The sequence below is a fragment of the Hydractinia symbiolongicarpus genome, chromosome 8 (genome assembly GCF_029227915.1).
Source record: "Hydractinia symbiolongicarpus strain clone_291-10 chromosome 8, HSymV2.1, whole genome shotgun sequence".
Taxonomy (NCBI): domain Eukaryota; kingdom Metazoa; phylum Cnidaria; class Hydrozoa; order Anthoathecata; family Hydractiniidae; genus Hydractinia; species Hydractinia symbiolongicarpus.
Genome location: NC_079882.1, coordinates 20,120,465 through 20,141,507, shown reverse-complemented (window position 1 = coordinate 20,141,507; position 21,043 = coordinate 20,120,465). Strand labels below are relative to the sequence as shown.

At 32.0% G+C, this 21,043-nt stretch overlaps 1 protein-coding gene across 1 annotated transcript; it reads left to right on the top strand.

The window, feature by feature from the left end:
• Positions 1 to 1,918: 1,918 nt before the first annotated feature.
• On the top strand, positions 1,919 to 19,524 carry LOC130654496 (ubinuclein-2-like). The gene is made up of 20 exons (XM_057457088.1): positions 1,919 to 2,024; positions 5,454 to 5,654; positions 8,041 to 8,133; positions 8,373 to 8,414; positions 10,666 to 10,728; positions 11,302 to 11,396; positions 12,468 to 12,510; positions 12,649 to 12,779; positions 13,155 to 13,646; positions 13,922 to 13,964; positions 14,160 to 14,286; positions 14,525 to 14,606; positions 14,965 to 15,007; positions 15,123 to 15,196; positions 15,399 to 15,486; positions 15,637 to 15,692; positions 15,771 to 15,821; positions 16,209 to 17,609; positions 17,816 to 18,171; positions 18,627 to 19,524. The coding sequence occupies exons 1-20, from the start codon at positions 2,007 to 2,009 to the stop codon at positions 18,674 to 18,676; spliced, it is 3,549 nt and encodes a 1,182-aa protein (XP_057313071.1). The 5' UTR covers positions 1,919 to 2,006; the 3' UTR covers positions 18,677 to 19,524.
• The last annotated feature ends 1,519 nt before the right edge of the window (positions 19,525 to 21,043 follow it).

The window sequence follows — 21,043 nt, the reverse complement described above, 5'->3', positions numbered from 1 at the left end:
TGTAAATATATATACATTAAAACCATCGCAACACTTGATACCTTTTCTGGCTTTTGAATTAAGAATTTTTAACAAAGCCAATCAATTAATCATTTTTGATGATAAAAAGGTTACTTTAACTATTTACTTATTTTCGATTTGTGAAAAATGGCCAGTCAGACATTTTTTGTTATTGAAGTATGACTGGTATTAGGATAATTTATGCAGCATGCTCCTTAAGTATCTAAGAGTATATCCTCCTCCTTCGTCTATTCTCCGAACCGGGTTAACATGCTTGAAATATTCTGATAATTTTCAACAAAAATGACCAACATATTTAAATTCAGCACCAAAATTTATGAAAACATGCAAATTTTCAAGTTTATAATCTAAGTAAAACTGCCTCTATTTGGTTTTTTTCACTGCAGTTAGATATTATGGTCAAACTCTTATAAAATTTAAAAACTTTAAATTACAATAAATCCTGTTCTAATAATCTTTTAGTATTCTAAATTTCCTATGTTATATAATTTTTGCTGATAAGAGCATGTTCAAAAAATATAGGCAGGATTTTGGCCAATTGTGAACATTGGTAACCATGCTACATTTTTAGCTGATTTATTATTTCCAATAAAAATCTTTTCACATATATGTGAAAAATAGAATAACAAAATTTTGTAACAGTGAAGTTCCCATCCTTGTAGTTTGTGTACACTATGACGTATAGCTTTACAAACTCAAACAAGAGAAATGATAAAAAAGTAACAAGTGTATTTTTTTAAAAATGATAATTTAATAATGAATATGTCTGTTGATGTTGATCACATTATAAGTTAGTTGGGATGTATTTAGTTTTAAAAAGCTACATAATAAAAATACAATCTTCTAGTTTTTTTCTGATTTAAAAAAATTTGGTAGCCCAAGGAAAAGAATTAAAATTATGTTTTTACCTTTAATGACAAAAAATTAATTTGTTAAAAATCCTAACAAAATTTACCCTGCATGTTATATTTTTATCCATAATTTTAATGAAATTCACCTAAAATAATCATTACAATGTAGTTTTCCCATAAATTACTAATCAAACTATGACTAATTATTAGATTATAACTACAAATTTTGAGTCCAAAAAGTAACACACTCATAATATTGAGCTTGTTACTTTGTTATCACATATCTTTCTGAGAATAGTGTTACTTTTCCTGTCTGATGCTATTTTTAGCTTCAAATAAGATCTGCGTAGCTTAGATTTTGGAAGAAAAAGATAGTACATCAGATTTGTTACATGATTATCATTTTTTATACAAAGTATCATGGAAATCAAGGAAATAATTTTTTAGTTAAGCTGAAAGATCAAATTTTTGAATGTTTTTGAAAAAAAAAATTTTTGAATCCTTGCCTATGTTTTTTGAACATGTCCATAAATCCAAAAATGCCACTCATTTTTTTTTTTTTTTTTCAAAATTTGATATTGTTAACCCGGATCCGAGAACATTGCTGAAATAACTTTAAAACGACAAGGGTTTGTCTTCTTTATGGCAACTTAACAAACGTATTTGCACGTACCGCAGAAAACTTGTTTCTTCAAGAAGAACTATATATTTTTTGCAAACAGCTTTAAAATAAACTTACATAATACAGGTTATTTTACAGTTGCAGTCGAGATATTATATACTTCAGCCTGGTGGCTACGAAAACTTTAAGTTACAGAACAGAAACGTACAGTTGTTTATTGCAAGCATTTCTTCACGCACATGATTGTGTTCCTGTCCTGGATAGTTTCTCTGTAAAAAATAACATCTACCAATCGATTCAATGATCAATTGTTCTAGCCTAATGTTTTGATGAAATTGATTGGCTAAACCTTGTCTAAAAACAATAGGCAACTTTCAAAATAAATCGATAACTTCTGCATGCATAATTTGTCTGTGAAAAAAGTTCGTGTTAAAATTTTTGATTCTTTCAAGCCAGCGTTCTGACGAATAAAAGTTTTTCAAAAAAACTTTTGAATTTTTTTGGAATTTTAAATGTTTACGGTAAAAACTGTAAGTATATAAGTTTAAAATTAAATTTTTAAAAACTTTGTAATTTTTGCAAAGTACATTAAATGTTATTCAGTTTGGAGTTAATTTGGATCTACAAAAAGAAAAAAAGATTTTTAAGCAATGGCGTTGTCTACTCCTCTTGTAATGTTTGCCGAGTTTCATTTGTTAGCCAAATTCCTAAAAACACTGCGCCTGCGCTTATTTCGAGCATGCGCAGATGTGAAAAGTGCTTTCTAAATTTGCAGGTCATAATAGACAGGCTTTTTTTCGTAATTGTCCCTCTACCGTTAAAAACGATGGAGGGCTTATTAGCGGGAAAAGAAATGTAAACAATGAAACACGTGATTTTACATTTGTAGATGTTTTATCAAATCTTTAACCAGATTAAAACCTGGTTCCATTTAGAATGAATTTATTTAACAATTACAATAGTGTTAGAGAAATATAACCTCGTAATTACAAGTTTCAAGTTATATTTTTAACATTCTTAGACCTTTTGACTTTACAGGATAGTGCATAACAAATTTTTTTTGCATTACAAACTTTTTGCAACATATATGTTTACTTAGGTTTTGTACTTGTGCACAGATATCACAGAATCATAACAAATTAATTCTGCAAAACTTTCTGTTTGTTATATTTTTCAGAAAAAAGATAAGCTGATATTTTAGTCATTCTAAAATTGTTTATAAAAGGTATAGACTCTACCCCATCATGATGTCCTCCTATGGATGACCTCTCTTAATGATAACACTTATCCTATTACTATGCGCCTTATCTTGATAACTTTTCTTCTGTTCCAAAAAATCCTCTTTAAAGTGTAAAACACTTTTCTTCCATGATCTTAAAAAGATCTTAGAGCTGATTCTGGTCCTTAGTTTAGATAACTTGCATTTTTGAATAGCAATACTGGCTCTAAGCCATAAAAAAACATTCAATGCTCTTAAATATGTACACAAAATATTATGTGTTTATTATCAGACAATAAACTTAAGTTTAAGATACATTGTGGTATGCATTTAAGGTATTTCTTAATTTTCCTTTTTAAATAGTTTGAGCTTTGACAGCCATTTTGCCATTTATTTTGCCTATCGATTAAAACTAGTAACCTAACTACTCTGCCACTGATCTGAATTAATTCCCCCCAAAATTTATGCTTACTGAAACCTCTACTACAGTAGAAAACAGTTGGTAAAATAAATGCAGCACAGGCACTTGTCTAGTTACAAAGAGAAGCCTAAGCCTACATGCATAGAAGTGTTAAGTGCAAAAGAGAAGTGTCAAATTGTAGAAGAGACTTGTTTGTATTATAGAAGAGAAGTGTTTTGGATTTAGAAAAGAAGTAAGCCATAGGAACCATCGTAGTATAATAAATAGATGTCATTGGGTCACCGACTGCCAAATTTGACATTTGACTGTCAGGATAAAAAAACCAATGGTCAAATCAACTGAAACTAATTATGCTTTTCACAAGATTCCCAGAATTTAAGCAATAAAAACACAGTTGATCAAGAACATAGCCATACGGCAAAGCATATAAGCACCAAAAACTGAATGTTGGGGCAATAACAAGTTATTATTAGAAGTGATCAGCAATGAATAATCTTTGCAACAAATTTCAATATATTTTATATCATTTTCAGACTAAATATATGTATATATAGAACAGTTTTAAAATTTGTACTGCATGTTATATATACTAGTTGGTGACCCGTGGAAAAATCCACGGGTAGGCCCATTCTTCTTTATCTGCATTGCGTGCCTTTGGCTATTTGCACTACCATTTTGTATAACAGACAGACCTGTACTAGTATTATAATATAGATACAATACGTCCAAATTTATAAGTTTTATACAGTACCGCCTGAATGTAATGTTACATGTGAACGATAGTTATCACCTTCACATAAGATTTCGGTAGCATCAGAACTTTCGTTTTTATTATATATCCATTGTTAAATACATGATCTATTTTTGCATGTCAAAAACAATGGAGTTGGTGTCCAACACGTGAAGTTTAACGATCACATAAAATTTTCGTGTGGCTTATTGTTTTTTATAATTACTGCAACTGCTAAGGGATTAACACAAAAAAATGTTTAAAAAGTTAATTACCCTTCGTGCCTCTATTGTTTCAGCACACGAACATCTTTTATTCACACATTTTCGATTTCGTAAACGCGTAAGCGAATGTTATTGTTCTGTACACGAAAGAAATGTTATATGTTTTGTCTATACATGCAACGAGTTATAAAGATTTAAGAATTTAAGAACGACGAACGGCAATAGAATTGCTTTTTTAGATCGGATTTTAAAAATTTAAGAACAAAGAACGGCGATAGAAAAGCTTCGTTAGATCGCATTTTAAAAATTTAAGAACTAAAAGCGGCGATAGATAAGCTTTTTTAGATCGCATTTTAAAAATTTAAGAACGAAAAGCGGCGGTAGATATGCTTTTTTAGATCGGGTTTTGAAATTTCAAGAACGAAGAACGGCGATAGAAAAGCTTCGTTAGATTGCATTTTAAAAGCTTAAGAACGAAAAGCGGCGATATAAATGCTTTTTTATAAAGGATTTTAGAAATTTAAGAACGAAGTTTTTATTAAATATTTATCTTAAAAAAACTTTTTATTAGCGCGATGAAAAAAAAAAATATTTCTGAGAATATATAAATAAAACTTTTTAGCGCGATAAGAAAAAACACTTGCAAAAAAACTTTTTTATTTTTTATGATTATAAATATCTAAACTTTTGAGCACAGTAAAAAGAGTGTTAATATTATTCCTGAATATTATAGTTTAAACAATAACATGCATGTCTTAAATTTGAACAAAAGTTTTTCGTATATATTATTGTTAACACACGCACCTATAGATAATAATAGAAACATGCAAAATATGTGTGATAACAATAGACACATTAAGTTTTTTTATGTAAACATGACATCGTTACGCGACATCGTGAAATGCGTGTACATGTAACATTACATTCAGGCGGTACTGTATAGTCACTTGATTTTAAATCTACAAAAGCACATTGTTACCAGTTTTTTCACTCTATTCAAAAAAAGAAAGGAATGTCAGGTTTTTTAATGTTTTTCAATTGTTTTGGGGTCACAATTCGCTTTAGAGTTTGTTTAAGATTCACTTAATTCGCCTAATTCAAATTACTTTAACTTTTAAATGAAATCTGTGATGATGTTTTTGCTTTGTGTGATCCCATTTCGATAGTTTCAAGCCAGCTAGCTTTCGATTTTGAAGGTTTTTAAACAATATGTGGCAATCTTTTTGCTCTCTATGATTCCGTTTTGATAATTTTTTATATGCCAAAGACAGTGACAGTGTTATAATCACAATGTTAGGGCACTCCTTTAATTTACCTGAATAGTCATATTAAAAAACAATGTACTGATGCTCAAACTGTTTTTAGGATGGTCTCATGCTAGTAACAAAAAAAATTCAAGACTTGTCGTCAAGTCCTCTCAATCATCCAAGAGTAAATGGCCTACTTGGTGTTGCAAGTGAAAAGACAATCGATGACTGCAGGATTCATAGATTTAACATAGATTTATTCAGATCTGATGATCAAAAATGCCCAGAATATAACTATCAAACACTTTTAAAACAGGTGGTAGGTATCAATTAATTTATTTTTACAATATTTGCTGTGGGATAAGGGTTATCATTTAAAAAGTGTAGATGCAAAGTTGCATTTTGTAATTCCCATTGCACATTCTAAATCTTGTTCAGTTTGAGCCCGTATCACCAGCCAATAATGCAACAAAGTTACAGTCACGTTTAAAGAAAATTCATAAGAATGACATTCTCAAGGAGTTTCGGAGGATGCGGTTGCTGTGTATAATTTGCAATGGGTTTAAGCCAAAGACCTCAGCAGACTGTCTTGTATACGTAGTACAGTTAACAAGGATGAAAGAAATAACCTGTCAACTAATATAAGTCAAACAAATTGTTTATGAAAAAACAGCTTCTAAACAATCTGTCAACGAACACTTCTTCTTCAAAATAAACTAGCCATAGTTACCACTAATGCGCCCCGAATTGCTATTAACGATTTAAAAAGTATGAATTTAGAACGAGATCGAAATTTAAAATGGAAAATGGCGGATGTTTCATGTAACATGTAACGGGTATGATAACAGATATGCAGAACGGAATCGAATAGAGTTTTGTGGATAAGCTTATTGCCCAGGGGAAAAAATTATAAATAAGAAGCCCTGCGGCTTGAAGATTTCCGTCATTAGCCTGGAAGATTCTGAAATTTGAAGTATAGACTTTGAAAGCGGAAAACAATGGGTAAACAAATCATAAGTATCCTAATTCTCAGTTATTATTGTCACTAATCTAAAATACAACATAAAAAAAAAAAAAAAATTACGAAATTATTTTTTTACACATATATATATTCTAAAAACTTTAACTGGATATTTTTATAACTGATCTGAAAAATTCTTGAAATTCTAGGATACAGATTGTTAATGTACATATGAACTTGATGATTCGAATGTAACAACTTCTGAACAAGTTCAATTTCAATGAATTATTACTCAATAATTTCCCAATAAAATCATTTAAAATTTACTCTCTCGTTGAAGATTTTTCGAAAATGCTGATGGTGCATGGTTTGATAACAGTTGATCTGAAAAAGAAAGTACATTTAAAAATAAGAAACAAGAATACAATTTTACCAGGAACTGAATTAATACCAGGTTGTGTAATTATTGTCTCCCTTTTTGATTTGAAGTGAGAATTTATTAAAAAATACAAATCAATGCCATGTGATGCACAAGGTATATTATATCAATATATGTATATAAATTTAGTCAAGCTCAAAAAGGTTCCTTCGGAAGTTATTTTACCCCCATTTTTTTCAAAAAAACAGGAGTCAGGTATCCAGCCCCTCATGATAAAAAGAGGGTTCCGATAAGCTGCAAACGCCCGCATATAAAAGGGTGAGTTTGGCGGCTTTTTGAATGAAATTATTGGTTTCCTCTGAAACTGCACGCAGTACTCTCCAGAACTCTCTAAGTCACCAGGAGCATTCACAAAATGCAATTCCTTGTAACATACAATGAGGACGACAGTTGGAAGAAGGCGCTTTTTTCGGGCATCTTCTGGGTTATGCGAGTTTTTTCGAGCCAATACTTGAATTTTTTCGAAACGCCGGACTCTCCCTAACTTTTTTCAGCGTATGCGGCTTATCAGCACCCTTGTTGATAAATTATGCAAAGCAGGACAAAGGTTTTTTAAAGGTAATTAAAGCATTATTTTGTGTAGCTAGCTAGCTGGCTAGCTTGATATAGCTAGTAAAATAGCTAGTAAAAGTAATTTTAGAGGAATTTAAAAATAGTATTTAGCTCCCTAGCTAGCTACATCAGTAAAGCTACTACAACAAGCCAGATCAGGAAGGCAAGGGATCAATGCCAGGAACCGTCCTAAGTTTAATTTCATATAAGACATAAAGTAATCCTTCCACTTAATCACCGTTAACAGGTTTAGCAACAGCGTGGTTCAGACAAAAACAAATCTATTCTTGAAGATAAATTCACGTGGCTGTAGCGACAATTAAGCACATTAAACGAGGCAAACGAAGCCTCATATTACAAAGCTCCATATTAGCATAACAAAAGAATCTCGATTACCATTTCTTATCGCATTCAAATCTTTAGAAACAACAAGGACACCGAGACAAAAAAGATTTGCTCGATGAGTGTTTTTTTTGTCTTGGTGGTACCAAACTCATAGGTTGTGGTATATTTTCTGCTCGACCCGGCTCTAATTTAGAGCCGGGTCGAGCAGAAGTCCCCCGCGAAGTAGAGAGTGGAAAAAAAATTTCTGCCATACACAACACAAACACTATATACCCGCGGTCCACTAAATGTGCGCAACCCTTCGGCAGACGTAACAAGGCGTATCACCAATGAAAGCCGCTACAAAATCTGCCAAGAAGTAACTTTTGATTATTAGTAATTCTAATTTACTGAGCTTTCAATTTCCAGAATAAACAGCATAGTTCTGAAACTTCAATTGGATTGGATAATGACGAGACTGATGAACTAAAAGCATTAGCTAAGAAATTTGAAGATAAATATGTAAGTTTGTTCGTCAAAAACTTTATATTTGTCATGGCAAATTTGATTTTTTAGAAAATAATTTTAAAAATTCACTTCTGTTCAATTTCAAAAGGTTTTTATAGAAAGAGCATGCATGCAAAAATATATAACACTTCTTTGTTCCAAATCTTGGAAATGTGAGGCTGATACAACAGATACTATAAATTACAGTTATTCAATTTTCATTTTTATTTAGTTATTTTTTTTAATTATTTTAGGGTGGTCCTTCTAAAAAGAGTAACAAAAAGAAGAAAGTTGATGTAAGTTAATTTTCTTATGTATTGAGGATTGATTTTTGATGCTTTTTTCTTCTTTTACTTAAACATGGGATGTCTGCTTGGTTCTAAAAGTCCTATATTCAGACCTTTTTGTAGCTCTGAAATGCTGGGGGAGCTAAAGAAGGCCTCTCTGAAAATAAAGAAGGAGACATTGTATTGTCATAAACTTTAACAAAAATGTTTGTTAGAGCATTTTTGAAAAATTATAGGATAAAAATTTTTTTAAAAAAAACCTGGAATTACAAAATGGGTTCCAAACATTTAAGAGGTGTGGAATTAAAAACACGAAAATCCTAAAATATGAATTTGAAAGTGTTTAAAGATATTGAAGAAGTTTTTCTCCTGACGACCTGTTAACTGATGAGTCGCCATGACAACAGGCATATAATGTTATGGAAGATAGCTAAGTAATGATAAAACCATATTAAAACCTATAAAACGTGAAAGTTATTCCCAAAACTTGGAATACGGTTTAAATAAAATCTTAAAAGTTACTTTGAGGGATCAATACAATAATAAAAATCACTGGAAAAACCTTAAACTAACAAGAAACCTTGAATAGAAGATAGATATAACTGGGGAAAAAAAAAATTATCCTTTTTCATATTTTATAAATATAAATTCCTTAATATTTTTGTTTTAAATCAAAAGTCTGATAGGTTTTAGAATGTCATATAAAAACAAAATAGTAGTACTAAAGTAGATATTAGTTTTATAAATAAAAATATATATTTAAAGTCAAAAGAAAAAACCTTTTTTTGTCCTTAATTATGTTCTTTGAAATTTCGTATAGCAAGGTAAATTTATTATGAAAAACATATGATTTTATCTGCAGATTTAGTAAATGTAAAATAATTGAAAAACAAAATATAAAACTTAATGTAGCAATAACCCTTTATTAGCTGTCTAAAGGCTGCATTATTTATTCAATGTTTTATGTATGTGCATTTTCTTTACTATTTAATGAAAATATGAAATAGATTGTATAAAATTGATTTTGAGAAAAACGAAAAGTGCTGTTTGAGGTTTGAGCTTGCACAGTTCTTTACTATAAAGATCGTCATAAATTGTTACGTTACTCACCTTTGTTGTTATTGTTTTTCTATAATGGTTACGAAATCTTTTTGTGTGTAGCACTGAAGTTATTTTCAGCAATAATAATTTTTCATGACAGTTTGAGTTTAAAGAGAAATTGTTAAAACTGAATAATTTTGGGTAATGTTCTGGAGCTGAAGTTAAAAATCAGCTTGGTTTAGATATGCAAAAAAAAAAAAGAATAAATTTGGCTAAGATAAAATTTCACCTAGCTACCAAACTAAAAAAAATTCTAACTAGTTCTAATTGTTTGTTTAAGATTTATACATGGCTAAAAATGTTATAAAATATTCCCTGAAACGTATATTTTTTAAATGCACAGCATTTAGAAGATATAAAGGTCAGATAGGGACCTTCAAAATGGCTAATGCTATAGGAATTGATATTCCTAGATTTTACTTTTCAGAAGAAACTGGGCACACTTTCACTGATAGAACCATGTGCTTAGGGAAAAATCTAGACCAGTGTTATTACTGTGACTATAGCTGTAAAAAACCCTCAGGTTTTCATAAAGAGAAAAATGGTATACTTTGGCTCATAAACAGACAACAAATCATTAACTTTACAATGAATGAATATTTTCTAAATATAAAAAAAAAACAATTAGTGAGATATTCGAACATTCACACCAGTATGTGATTAGCAAAAAAGGTTAAAACTGTGAGGACCTACTATTTATGTAAAAGAAAACACTTAAAAAACTCAAAATAAACATAAAATTATATTTAAATATGTATGTGAAATTATCTATGGATTGGGAAATAGTCACCATTACTGAACAATTCTGTTAAAACTTCTTAACTAAAGTTAATATACAGTATATAAAAGAGTTTTCTCATCTTGTTTTGTTTATTTGATGTTAGTTTTAAAAGCAATGTTTGTTTTTTAATTACTTTACCCTCTCAATAAACTTTTTTAAATCAGTTAAACTGCAAATTTCTTTAGTAGATGGTAGATTCGAAACATTTTTTATTAGTTAATAGGCTTGTTGGTCCTACTCGTTATGTAGAAGCTAATCACCGCTAGTAGTTTTATGTCCTTTCTTTTTCTTACTGGTATTCAAAATTGATACTCTTAAGAAATTTTAATTTTGCAGAGAAGAGACTTTTTCTTTTTCTTATTTGTATTTTTTATTTAGGATTTCATTGATATTGGTTATGGATACGATGAAGATGATACATTTATTGATAATTCAGAAGCTGTACGTTCTAACTAACTAGTAAATTCAATTTTATTTCTATGGGTTGGCTGTAATATTCTATTTTTGTAATTGTAATACCTAGCAATTCAAAATTTATTATTTGTTCTTAATGTCTGGTATTAAGGACAAAAGATAAATTTTAACTTGCAGAAGTAGAATATTTTAACAAGTTTAATTACTATGTCTTAAAAAAGAAGTTTAAAATGAATAAAAATATATATCTTTATCGAAAATCATCTTAGCATCTTTTGCAAGTGCTTTGTTGTGTGCTTTGACTGTTTTTTGGATTTTTAACTACCAATTAATTTCACAAAGGCTTTTTCACAGACTTGCCTTTAAAATGTGCTGAAAATTAGTTTCTGTGAGAACTAATTCACTTATGAAAAAAGATGTTAATACAGTCTGTTTCAAAAAAAACTTAAAGTATACCTAACATTATATATTTTAAGTTCTTTTTCTCTCTTTTAAGAGTACTACTAAATCAATTAACAAATAACAAAAGGAAAAATAGTGTTAGAAATTTTGGGTTTGATCCTGTTTTTTTTCAGTATAAATGTATATTACAACATTTAGTATGACGAAGTGGTACCATCTGATTGGACAACTGAGTATGGTGGATTTTATGTGAACCAAGGAAATCTTGATTATCGACCACTATCCATAGAAAAGTATGACATATTGTAATTATTTTATGTTGCTTTTCACAAAGTTTAGAAATTTATGTGCCAATAAACTTTTAAGAAAAACACTACAGCCAAGTTATTTTCAGAAGTTACATTTCACAGATGACCGAATTTTTTAATCACGGGGAAATTAAATTTTATGAGAGAACACCAAAACTGCAACATTCACAAAAATTTATTGACTTTAATATTACTTTTATTTCCTTATTTTTTACTAAAGAGTCCAGGGTCCTACAAGATCCTGGGCTCTATAGGCCCTCCAATATGGTCCTTGATCTTCTTCTGCACAGAGTTTTAAATTCATTTGCCGTCAGTTCTCTGCTTATTCTGTTTTTTCGCTGTCAGTTCTCTGGCTGTTCTGTATAAACTGGTTATTCTCTGCTGGTTCTCTAGTCGTTTTGTGAAGAAAACCTGTGTTAGTCCTTACAATTGGAATAATATTTTCAGCGATTTAAATATTATTGGTCGGATGCAATAATTTTTTTAATGTTTTTGGTCAACCTCTTTCCTGATTTGCTGTTTTTATTACCAATTCAAAAACCGGGTTTAGTTTTGACACGTCACAGATCTCCTGTTGTTGAACAACTTATTTTTAGCCACTTTTCAGAGTTTTTTAGACATTTTGTTTCAGAGGTTATAAATATAGAATAATGCAAATTGTGACTATGGTGCAAAATTCACACGATACTATATATATATATTGATTTTCATTACATGGATTTAATAAGAAATACAGTGGATTCTTTCACGGGTAGTACAGCCGTCCATATTTTAACTGGTCGACTTGGGTGGCTTAGTAGGTTTCACCTATTAATCAAAACTTGCTTAAATTTTTGTTTAAAATATTTTTGCTAGTGTATAATGACTTTTAACCATCAAGGTGTAAGTTCATCAAAATTCTTCGTAAAAAAACAATTTGAAATTTTAAAGTTACTTATGCTAGAAAATATGTTTTTAATTTCGAAAACTTCAAAGAAGTGAAAAGTTGTCCTACAAGCTATCTTTGTGTTTTGATTCAGGACATTTGTTACTCAAGTCTTGTTGTTTTGCTTTAAGGGATGCCAATAAAAGTATCCAGCTGTCTGCAAAAAAGAAGAAGGTATGTTATACGAGGAACGTCTTTAAATGAAGTTCATTGTGTTTGGTTCTAATAATCTCTACACGAAAGAGCTAATGTTTTTTGTTTTTACTTTTGTAAGAATGCAGTTAAAGACAGCTAGTTTGTTATTGGGTTTAGAAAAAGAAAATAGTGGATGAAAAAAAATTATCAAAAACGCCCAAGGAATTGAGCACCCATAAAAAGAAAAAACAATTTCTCAACAAAGAAAAGCAGAGGAAACGGCAAGAGTCCTTGTTAAAGGCACAAAAGTATGTTTTTATTTGTAATCATAATTGTAGGGAGAGCACCAGGTTAGGGAACTGTGTGTGTGGGGGGGGGGGAGTTTCAAAGAGCGAAATGTAATCCATAAGCTGAAGATAATTTCCATTTCTGTTTTACATTCATAATTTGCATGAAATCTTCTTAATAAAATATTTTAGCCATCTACATTGTTATGTCAGTCTCGCATTTTCATACATAATGTACAGGTACTGGTAGTGTAGAAGCTTGTCAAGGTGTCTGTGTGCTCAAGACCTGGCAAAAGAGTATAGCAAACTTATAAAAAAAACGAAACATGAAAAATTAATAGGAACTCTGTACGTTTCTCTTCTTCCTTAATATACCATTGCGGTCAATATTTTTAGAATCCTCAGTAAAAAGAATAAGAAGAAGAACAGCATTATTATTGACGATTCTTCTCAAGATGGTCTTCCCTTAGCCCAATTAAACAAATCATATGAGGACGATGTGCCACTATCTAAAATACGGAAATCATCGAACGATGAAACCATAAAAACTGAAAAATATTCTCCAGTGGATGATAATGTACCTTTGGCAAAGATTATTACTACTTTTGCTCCAAGTAATACCAATGCTATTTTAGCTGGTAAACCACCGATCAGCAGCACAGCAACAGGAAGTGTCACTCCTGTTTTGACACCTTCCACCGTTGGTTCCACTGGAACAATAAGTACACCTGTCGAAAGCACGAAAACAACACCAGTGAAAGTTGAGTCACCATTACCAGAGGGATTGTCAGATGACCTTCTAACTGATATTAACCAGCTTAAACAGTTCTCAGAAGTTTCAGTGAAAGGGAAATTCTTTAACACAGAGGTTAATAAAGTATTACTAAGGTAACTAATGGTGCTTCACCAACTTTTCTTTTAACTGGACATGTAGGAATTGCTTTGCCCAATCCTGAGTGGCTATTCTGGATATAGACTCTTAGAGTAATACACAAAAAATGCGTTATAAAGTTTAAAATGCTTATTTTACCAACTAAATACAAGTAATGTTTTTCCAAACATCTGTATAAATCAACTTCTTTAGCTCAAGAACGTCCTACAGTGGAAGGTTTAAGCCAACCAAAACTGCGTAACGTTAGCCTTACTTATAATCACTTTTATAGCTTTGCAAGGAAGTGCAGGAAACAGTCACCAAAACTTAGAAATGTAAGTATCTGCAACAAGTCGTTATATAGAAGTTGTATTCTGAAACCAAACACAATAAACCCTCCAAAAAGATTTTATTATGAATGATCGGAGTAAAAACACAGTTAAGTCTAGTAGAAAAGAAATTAGGAAGTCTTGTAGTTTTTCTGAATCGTTTCGCAAACTTCACAAACAAACTTGTTTTCATCGTTGTAGGCAGTGTATGATCACATCCTCTTTTATCTTCCCTGCGCTAAAGACACGTTAGTTAAACGTTGTCGGACGTTGGTTGTTCAGCATCAAAGAGACCTTGAAGATGAGCCAATGAGGTTGCTGAAACAAGGTTTGAATTTGAAGTGTATTTGCATTTAATGAAGTTCCTGATATTTGCTAGATTTATTCAGAAGCTAACCACCTGCTACTGTTGTTGTTGTTGTTGTTGTTTTTTGTTTCTATTGCCGTTTTCGCTGTTGTTATTGATTTTTTACATCATTGATATAGTTTTCACATGCTACCGAAAGGCTAGATGGTTAAGTTTTTTTTCTGTCTTAGACAGTTTGTGGTATCTGTTAACTTTTCAGAAATTGATGCTTCGATGCCTGATCAAAAGAAAGCATACGATGATGAAGTAGCAAAAGCTTTGCAAGAACAAGCGCGGGAACAGTACGTTGTTTCATGCTCAGATAAGAATTGATTCTAAGCTGTTACTTTGGGACAATCCCCATTTTGTAAATTAAGTGGAATTATTTTCACTTCCTGCTTCCTTGGCTCTTTTGATTTGAGAAAGTATTAAAAAAATAAATCTAAAGAAAGAAGTTGTCAACATTTTCTTATTGACATATGTGTTCAAAGAATTGTAATAGCTGTTGTTGATTTCTAGTACCCCGGTTTTATCAGAAAATGGCTATTAGTGTTCATGCTGATGTATTTGGAGCTTCTTGTTTTGATCCTGTCACTTGAACTGAAATACGTGCAGATTAAATTTGACCATCAGTTTTCACTTAACAATGCTGTTTTTTAGAATCAAGCAAACAGGAGTTGACCCAACGAAGTCTGGTGACGAGGTTTGTTCTTTTGTCAATTCCTCATTTTTTTTCTTTCCCTTTCCTTTTTCTTTTAAACTCATTGGTTGTTGTTTTTATTTCATATAAACATATCGGCCGTGTATTGTCTCTTTAGACTGCTGTCAACAGTGAAGACAAAAACAAGAAAAATTTTCCAAAAAGAAAATATGCTTGGTCTGATGAAGTGCGGTACGCAGTATTATCCCCTTTTTATGTAGTAGTATTTAAACGTCCTATATGTCTTTGAACATAAAATTATTTGAATACACAAAACGGCAGCAGAAAACTTAGTGAATCATTGAAATAAATTTGACTTCTCGCCAAACTGGCTCATATTCCACGCTGGTTCCAAGGTAAACAAATCAATATTCATGCTGCAAATTTTTTTTAGAAAACTTCTTTGTGACGTCATATCAGTGCGAGTGGGTCTGTTTAAAATGTCAAAATCGAAAAGTATGACGGCAGAAGAATATATTAAGGTTTGTTGTCCGATGCCTTGCCATGTTAGATTCGTATAACGATGTGGTGCTTTTGCAATTTTCAAATGTGGCTTATTGCAAAACTTTCCGAGGATTATTGTTTTATTTCAAATTAATGTTCTTAAGCACATGTTTTTTGTTTTTTTTTAGGACTTCCTGGAGTCGGAAATTCGAAAAATGTGGCCAAAGGGTTGGATGACGAGCAGGTAGAAATACAATCTTAACGCGTGTTTTCTTTGTAGTTTTATTAATTTGGGTGTTTACTTTTCTTTTGCTTTTTGTAGAATTTTGTATCGTGAAAGTCGAGCTGCTCATCAAGAAATTACCCTGCCATTGTAAGTGCTCTTTTTTGTGAAATGAAAATTTGATTTTATGTTCGAATTAAAAGTATTGTTGCGCAAAGTGAATGTTGTGCTAACGATAATGTGCTGTTTCTTGTCCAGTGGAAATTATACCGAAGCTGGTAACTGCTGTAAAAAACGAATAAACATGGACGCAGATGTGGAAGATGTTTTTATCTCTTTTGTGAATAAAAAAAACACTAAACATTAAATTTGAAAAATGCACTTTGATAAAACTTGCACAAAATTGTCCTTTAAACATATGTTAGAAAATAGATAAAATCCTACTCTACTATGGCTTTTCAACTCAAAGATAATCTAGCTTGAAATTTTAAATTTCTTCCCATTTATCGCTTTCTATGGTAAATCGCTTCTTTTTAGAATAAAAGGCAAAAAAGCTGGGAAGAAAACAAGTGACGACATTAGCGACTCAAACAAAACCGTCCCACTGGTTACGCAAGTTTTCACGTCGACAAAAGAGTCAGCCACGTCACAAACACTTGTTAACACCCCGTCTGTATTTACCAACATAAAATATAGTACACCAACATCGATTCCTCTGATAGCGACTGGCTCTGCTAAAGTTACACAAACGGGTGTCAAGAAAGAACTGGCTGCGACTCGTTTCGTAAATACATCTGTGTACGCAATGATCAACAAAAGTTCGCTACCCTCGGTAAGCAAAGCGAACAGTCAAGCTTTTGCGACACCTGGTACAGACATCGTTACTTGTCTTCCACAAAATTTAAAGATCGTATCACGTTCATCGCCACTTAACAGCGCCAACACTAAGTTTATCACAACGATGGATGCTTTTTTAAGCGCACATTCAAAACAGAAGGTAAAACCAACACTAGTTAAAGTGCATACTCCGAACAATCTAACAAAACCCACCAGCTCTGCTAATGTTGCTATAGATACATCTACGACCCAGAAAACGCCACTTAATACGCCAACTTCATTACTGCAACCTTCGCCGAAAGTTTCTCCCTTTCTAAACACGCCTACGTTTCTTGATAAGCAGAAGGTTGATCATTTTATTAAAAATGTCAAAATACAGAGCTCAAAAGCTGTCAAACGTAAAACGCCAAATAATGCTGAGCTTTCTACTGCATCAAAAAGACCTGTAGCTAGTGTGTTGGATTATGCTTTGTCGCCACCGAAATCAGTTGAAGAAAGATCGTGGTCTGAGATGGAAAATGATTTGGTAAGAATATCTCATCAAGCCTCTATAAACAGATTCTCTAAAGAAAATATAACAGAGCTGATTACTGCGCAGCCTTCAAGCACCGGTAAACTCCAATGCGCCCAGCAAAAAAAATGGCAACCTTCCAACCAGTACATTAGTACACCGGTAATGCACCAGTCCTCGTCGAACAAAAATACTGCACGTATTACACATTCTCCAAACCCAATTGTAAACAAAACCCCGTCGAGTAGTTCGATGAATAGCACTAATGGAAATCCGTCATTGTTTGTACCAAGAACTTCGCCTGTTCATCAGCACATACATCAAGTGCAGCGAAACTCTCCACCGAGACCTAGTTTACATCACGTACCGCGTGTCGCTTTATCGCACCATACTGTGTCGCATGAACCATCACCTAAGTACACAACAATGCAACAGCCGCTTATGCATCCATCTCCAAACAAGTCTCCGAATCAACAGGCAAGAGCTGTGTCTACAACGCCTATGCAATCTTATTTGCGTAATCCTCAATCATCTGCTCATACTGAGAAGAAGACATTGGACTTTTATGTGCCACAACATCCAGCTGCAAGGTGAGTTACACAGTGTCTAATAAAGTTTGACTTTTACGAACAAAGATTGCTGTTATAAATAAACTCATGGATGCTAAATTTTAATTTTTCAGGATATAAATAAACATGATATTTGCGTAAATTTATTCTGTTACTTTGATAACGCATTAGTTTTAAATTTACTTTTATGTAAGAATTTCATTTCAACTCAAGGACTGTTATTATAGGTTACACCAAGCAAATGAAAGCGATGCTCGCCAATTTTCAGCAAGGTTTATTCAAGGCAACCAAATAGAACAACAACCAGGCCTACATACTTCTTCCCATTCCACATCAAACCTTCATAGCATACACCCAAGTATTAAACTCATGGAAGGACTTAGCAGGTCATCTTTAGTAAGTGCTAGTGGCAATAATACTGTGCTCGATCATCATGCTCTTCATCCAGCGCATGCACTTCATGGCAACCAGAACAGAGTAGGGGGCTTTTCAACTGGTATGACGGGACTTGTTGAGCAGCATCAGCAGAGGTTGACCGTGGAGCAGCAAATTGATCTACTGCAGCAGGAAGCTCTTAAAAGAAGTACGTCTCTTTTGTTTTGTTTTGTTATTTGTTGTTTTTTAATTAAAATTAGAAGCACTTTTTAAAAGTCACCCGTAGTGTTGTATTAAAATTTCAAATATTCTCACCCGCAGTAAAAACCTGTTCGAGTGAACACAAATAAAGCATTGAAAATTCTTACCACTTAACCACCCTACTAAAGCGAAATACAGGAGTAGGAGGAATTTCAAGGAATTAAGTGTTTCCTCTTCCTGTAATACAACAAATCTGGTCTTACTAAAACGTTTTTCTAAATAAACACTAATCCATATATACTTTACCTTGTTTTTATTTATTACTTGCTCTTCTATTTGTTTGTTTGTTTGTTTTTGTTTGTGACGGTAGGAAATATCAGCCGTGTTTGTTCCATGAAATATAAACCTTTTTTTTGTAGAGGAGGTTTAACTTTATGTTCAACGAAGTTTTCTTTTTTACAGGTGAAGTTACCGAACAGAAAAGATATAACTTTGGACAACATTTTTCATAGCTAGAATAACAAACCTTTTATTTATTGTGATTAGAAGTAATATTTATAAGTTTAGGTCGCTTCCTATTGGTCGTTTTTGGCCACAGCTCACACGGGTGGTTAGTATCTGGGCATGCGCATTGGATTTTTTCTAGCTAAAACGTTTCTAATTTTGCAGTTTTGAAAGTTAAGGCAAGTCAACTTCCAAGCGTTTGCAGGCGGACAACTTTTTTAACAATCAATGAAAATTACAGAAACGCTACCATTTTTTTGAAATTGAGCATAATGGTTGCGACGCGCTGTGAGCTGCGGTAATGATGCTTTTATTTGAAAGCAGCCTTCACTCTCGACAATAGTATTTTTTCTGCATCGTCGTGCAAATCTCTTGTAAGTTTGACGATTAGAAAGGCTACACAGGACGTCCCTAAAAGGAATCACCGTCTTTCTTCAACACAAAGTAAATTTTTCGGCCTTCTTTTGTCTCATCTCTTTTTCGAGGTACTCTTTGAAAAATCACATTTTTGAACAATAAGATTTTTTTTAAAATTTTTAAAAATAAATTGTCAGTTTTGAAGTACAATGCAAAAGTTTTCTTAAATGTCTAACAATTTTTTAGCCATTTCGCCATTAATCTGACAAGATGCGTTTCAGAAATTGATTTACGCGTACTAATCACTTATATTTATTGAGTAAACAGCTAACATTTTCCTTTAATCGGAATATTGGTGATTCGTTTAAGACTGTTTTTCTAAATAATATTGTTCAAATAATTTTTTACACTTTATCACGTTGTATATTTTTCCCGTTCTGTGATACGTTCAATAAATAATAATGATGAAATTTAACAAATAAATTTTGTAACTGTTGAAGTTTTTGTATTTTACCAATTTGGCGCCATTTGGGCTGGTCGTATAAAGCTGTAATTTTTTGCCACTACTGGGTAGTCAACGTACTGGAAAGTCCTGAAAAATGAAATTGGTTCTGGAAAGTCCTGGATTCTTAATTTGCTCCCACTGTAACAATACTTTCCAATTTAATGATGAATTTGATCTCATTATTCTCAGTGATTTAATTTCAAGCTTATAATTAATGTATATATTTATCATATCTTCTTGTCTGAAAATATCTAAACAGTCTAAAATCCTGGTGCCACTTTTTATTCGACTTGCCGATTTCAAATTTTATTGGAAAGTATGATTGATTTAATACAATACTAATTCGGCTATCATTTCCGCCATTATGAAAAGAGTCCTTAGTAAAGAAACTGGTTGGTCGAGGTTTCTTAAAGTCCAATTTGCATCCTATTGTCATATTCGAGAATTTGGATCCAGCAAGTCAAAGAAAATGATGCACGATCAAATTTGTCAGATTCTATTACTAGTAATCAGATTTTCCTTATTTTTTTAACGAAAATAGATATAACATTCAAAAGCCGGAAAGTTCCAAAGATTTCCAAATCATCTGCAAATAAATAATCTGCCATTCTAATTAAGTAACCCTTTTTTAAGAAACTGCTGCTACTCGGAGTTATCATCTTGGCTCACAAAAAGCGAGTACATTAGAAACGAAAATTTTCGGACGGAAAAACTTTCGGATTTTTTGTCCGAAAATTTTTTCGTCCAAAATTTGTGTCTGCCGAAAGTTTTTTTGTCCGAAAATCTTGTTTTTTCTACTTTTTTAAAAAAGGACCAGTGCATAGAAATTATATATAGGGTAATCAGAAAATCAATAAAAACTGCAGTTTTTGCTTTATTCGGAGAAACTTTCGCAAGTCCAAAAACTCGCGAAAATTTTTTGTATAAATTTTCGCGAATCTACAAATTGAAAAATTTCCGCGAGATAAAACGACATCTAAAATTGGAAAGTTTTGGCGAGATAGACTTTCGCGATTCGTGATTTTGAACTTATCTTTTATGTTCTTATAAAAAATGTGGCCTATATTTCTTATGTTAGAAGAAGAAGGAAGAAGTGTTTTTAACGATGTAATTTTTTTCTAATGGTATGTAAAAATTTCTATTTACAAATTGGGTTCATCGTCAAAATCACAAAACAGATCAAATACATTTCTAAGTTCGTCTTCTTCGGGCTCCCACACATCGTCGTCATCATCTTCTTCGCCAGTAACTCGGTTATAAGCATACATGCATTTGAACATCACGCTTTTGTTTATTTCTAAGTCTATTCTAATCTTATTCCCAGCGCAAATTGTCTCTTGTTTAAACGGGAGGGCGAGTGAAAAAAAAAAAACTTTTAAAACCAGCAAATTTTTTAAAGATTTTAGTGGATAAACTTTCGCGAATCAACAATTTAGAAAGTTTGTACTGAATAAACTTTAGCGAATGGCCATTTTTGAAAGTTTTGCGAGACAAAGTTTCGCGAAAAAGGCCG

What these genes read in the sequence shown, in the direction of transcription:
- LOC130654496 (XM_057457088.1), top strand. An exon ending in TCCTTGTTAAAGGCACAAAA is followed by an intron (nt 12,780 to 13,154) that starts GTATGTTTTTAT and finishes CAATATTTTTAG; the next exon opens with AATCCTCAGTAAAAAGAATA. An exon ending in CGGCAGAAGAATATATTAAG is followed by an intron (nt 15,487 to 15,636) that starts GTTTGTTGTCCG and finishes GTTTTTTTTTAG; the next exon opens with GACTTCCTGGAGTCGGAAAT.